The sequence below is a fragment of the Lampris incognitus genome, chromosome 2, assembly GCF_029633865.1.
Source record: "Lampris incognitus isolate fLamInc1 chromosome 2, fLamInc1.hap2, whole genome shotgun sequence".
NCBI classification, from domain to species: Eukaryota; Metazoa; Chordata; class Actinopteri; order Lampriformes; family Lampridae; genus Lampris; species Lampris incognitus.
Window position 1 is genome coordinate 100,829,433 of NC_079212.1, and position 2,925 is coordinate 100,832,357.

A 2,925-nucleotide genomic window follows, 5' to 3' on the forward strand; every position below is an offset into this window, starting at 1 on the left:
ATACACTAAAGGAGCAAATGACTCAAAACCTGAAAAGGAGAAGCCCTTGGCCTGTTGACATCCATGACTTGCTGTTACTAAAAACTCATCTTTTCTCTGTTTGGTACAGTTTGATCTAAGCGCCAAGCAGGGAGACCCCTTCATACTGGGTTTTGAGCCCCAGTATGAGCACGCTTTCACCTGTCTGAAGTGCCCTTGAGCAAGACCTATCCCATGTTGGCACTATCATTGTTATAAATATCCATAGGTTAGTTCTCCTCGGAACAAAAGTGACTGTATCATCTGATGTAGTACCTCCATTTAGGCCTCATAGGAGACCTGCCCACAGAGGATGTATGTCCCATTAGTTTTCACATAGCAGCATCACCACGAATGATGTAATGACGTAACGATGCTGCACTTGCTTAAGAGAACGTTTCACATCTTTACACCACTGTAAATGTACAATATGATGTGTTGAACGTTGTTTTTTTTTGTTTGTTTTTTGGAGATGCTGGTTTTTTCTGGGGGATTATGTGAACATCGAACACATGCAAAATCAAAAATTAACAGATGATTTACCGCCTGACATCTCGGCCATGACTAATGGCATGAAGACACAGCTCCCCGTAGCCTCTGAGGACATTCATTTTCACAGCAGACACATGCCGTATGAAAAATAGTATGTGCCTTGTGTGCTACGATTTATACAAGTCCATTAATTTGTGTGTGTGTATATATATATGTGTGTTTGTGTGTGTGTGTGTGTGTGTGTGTGTGTGTGTGTGTGTGTGTGTGTGTGTGTGTGCAACTGTGTATGTGTTTGTTCAGTGTGTTTATATTTGCTAATATGTGTGGTTGTATTTATCAATACAACCATATATTCATGCACACACACACACACACACACACACACACACACACACACACACACACACACACACACACACACACACACACACGCACGTGTGTGTGTGTGTGTGTGTATGTGTATTTGTGTGCTTGCACATGTGAGTAAATCCTGCTTTGACCTTACAAATAAATCCATCCGTAAATACATAACCGTTGTGTGTGTGTGTGCGTGTGTGTGTATGTATATGTTTCTGCAGGCCACTCACCCCCATCGTCCTCGTCAAAAGAGTTCATGCAAGGGAAGTAGATGGCCAAGGCCTCAAAGGACGCCGACAGACTGATTCTGCTCTGGAGCGCTCCATGTACAGGCCTGGCGTGGGACCCGGGTCCGCCGGCTTGGCCAAGCGTGCCTGGGCATTCTTCACGCGTAGTACGGCTCGCGGCGTCTTGGATGGCTGTCAGCTGCCCCTCACGCAGGATCCCCCACACCACAAAAATAAAAAAAAGGAGAACAAACTAACACACCGACTGGAATCGGTGCGAGGGAACAGTTGGGAACTGGTCAGCGTCGACTTAAAGACTTCTGGCGACAAGCCTTCAAAAATATGCGAGGGAAAGAAAATGTGCCTGATTAGATTAACGTTGTTCTCGGTTTGTTAATCGGTTTAAACACAGACTCCAGCAACATAAAGTTAGTCTGGTTACCTCCTGCCGTTTGGGGGTAAATCTTGTTGGTCGAGGCACGGCCTCCTTTTGGGTAAATAAATAATGGGTGATGTTTCCTGGCTTAGCTATCCATAACTCTGCAGACTGGGAGAACTTTCACTCCCAGTGTTGTTTAAAGCAGGGGACCATCTGCATGCATCCCCCGCTTTTCCTCTCTTGTGTCGATGACCCGGCGAGGCGTGCGGTCAGATAGAGGACCTCCGAGCGCCTTTACGTGCCGGCATCGAACTCAAATGTCCGTCACACCAGTGATGAATGACCTCTCACCTGTCTCCCCCGTCCCCTCTTAGCAGAACCCCCCAAACTTCCATGCACATCTGCATCTCAAAATTGCCGCATCTTTGAGGTGAGGGTGACGTTGAGAGTTTGGACGTCTTGTTTTGCTGTAGATCCAACCTCCTCCGGACCCTGGCGCTTAAAGAGGAAGACCCTTGCTGCGGCGAGGGATGCTGACACGCCAGACGAAATGTGGTCCTCCTCAAAGGACACAAGGCTGCTGCTCGCTTGTGTCGTTCAGCCTCTGCTGAACATATTCAGGTTTTCTGTCGCTTCTCTGATGATAATGACGATGGCGATGATGATGATGATGCAACCCCGTATACAGGCAGCAACTGTCCTCTTACCCGATGAAGAAGAGGGAATTTCAAAAATAGATGTCAAAAAGGGAAAGCTCGAACCCTGACTCCTTGATTTAAATGTGCCTCTTCTCTTCACAGAAATGAAAACACACACGGACTTTCCACGCCGGGGTTGTCTGAGCGGTGGCCGTAAGTTGCGTGCAATCTGTTGCTCGCGGCGACGTGACGGCCACGTCGTGTGCTGGCGGTGCGGTCGCTGATTCTAGCACGGCTGTTGATATTCCATTACAGAGAGGGGCTCGTCTCTTCTCCGTAGCTTCTCCGCCGCTCCACCAGCATGCTGATGCTCCACTCACTGGCTGCGCTGGCGACAGGAATGGACAGAGATGCGAGAGGTGGAGAGAGGGGAGAGAGAGAGAGGGGGGGGTGGGGGTGGGGGGCTGTATGAGCTCAACAGCTTGTGTCTGACTGGACTTATTCACTTGTGAGTGTGGTGTGTGGAGCAGAGGGGAGAAGAGAGAGAGAGAAAGACAGAGCAGGAGCAATAGACGGGGACAGAGGAGGAGGGGAAGGGGGAAAGAGAGAGACAGAGAGCGAGAGGAATAAAGGTAAGGGGGGGTGGAGAACAGACTGTTGCTGGCAGCCCGGCCAATCAAATTATGGATGAGGGAATATGGGCGTGGCTTGGGGACAGAAGAGGCGAAGCAGGGCAGGACAAGTTTTGAATTCTCTCTCTCTCTCTCTCTCTCTCTCTCTCTCTCTCTCTCTCTCTCTCTCTCTCTCTCTCTCC

General features: G+C 49.0%; 1 protein-coding gene across 4 annotated transcripts in view; it reads right to left on the reverse strand.

The window, feature by feature from the left end:
* The window catches only part of rims4 (regulating synaptic membrane exocytosis 4), a 58,940-nt gene extending 57,764 nt beyond the window's left edge, over nucleotides 1–1,176 (reverse strand). For 3 of the 4 annotated variants that reach the window (XM_056274826.1, XM_056274827.1, XM_056274828.1), the window contains exon 1: nucleotides 1,098–1,176. In XM_056274826.1, the coding sequence (XP_056130801.1) occupies nucleotides 1,098–1,125 (28 nt within the window). In that variant the 5' untranslated portion in view covers nucleotides 1,126–1,176. Of the gene's footprint in view, nucleotides 1–1,093 lie in introns of all 4 variants that reach the window. The other variant, XM_056274829.1, reaches the window with a different exon arrangement.
* Between the last annotated feature and the right edge of the window lie 1,749 nt (nucleotides 1,177–2,925).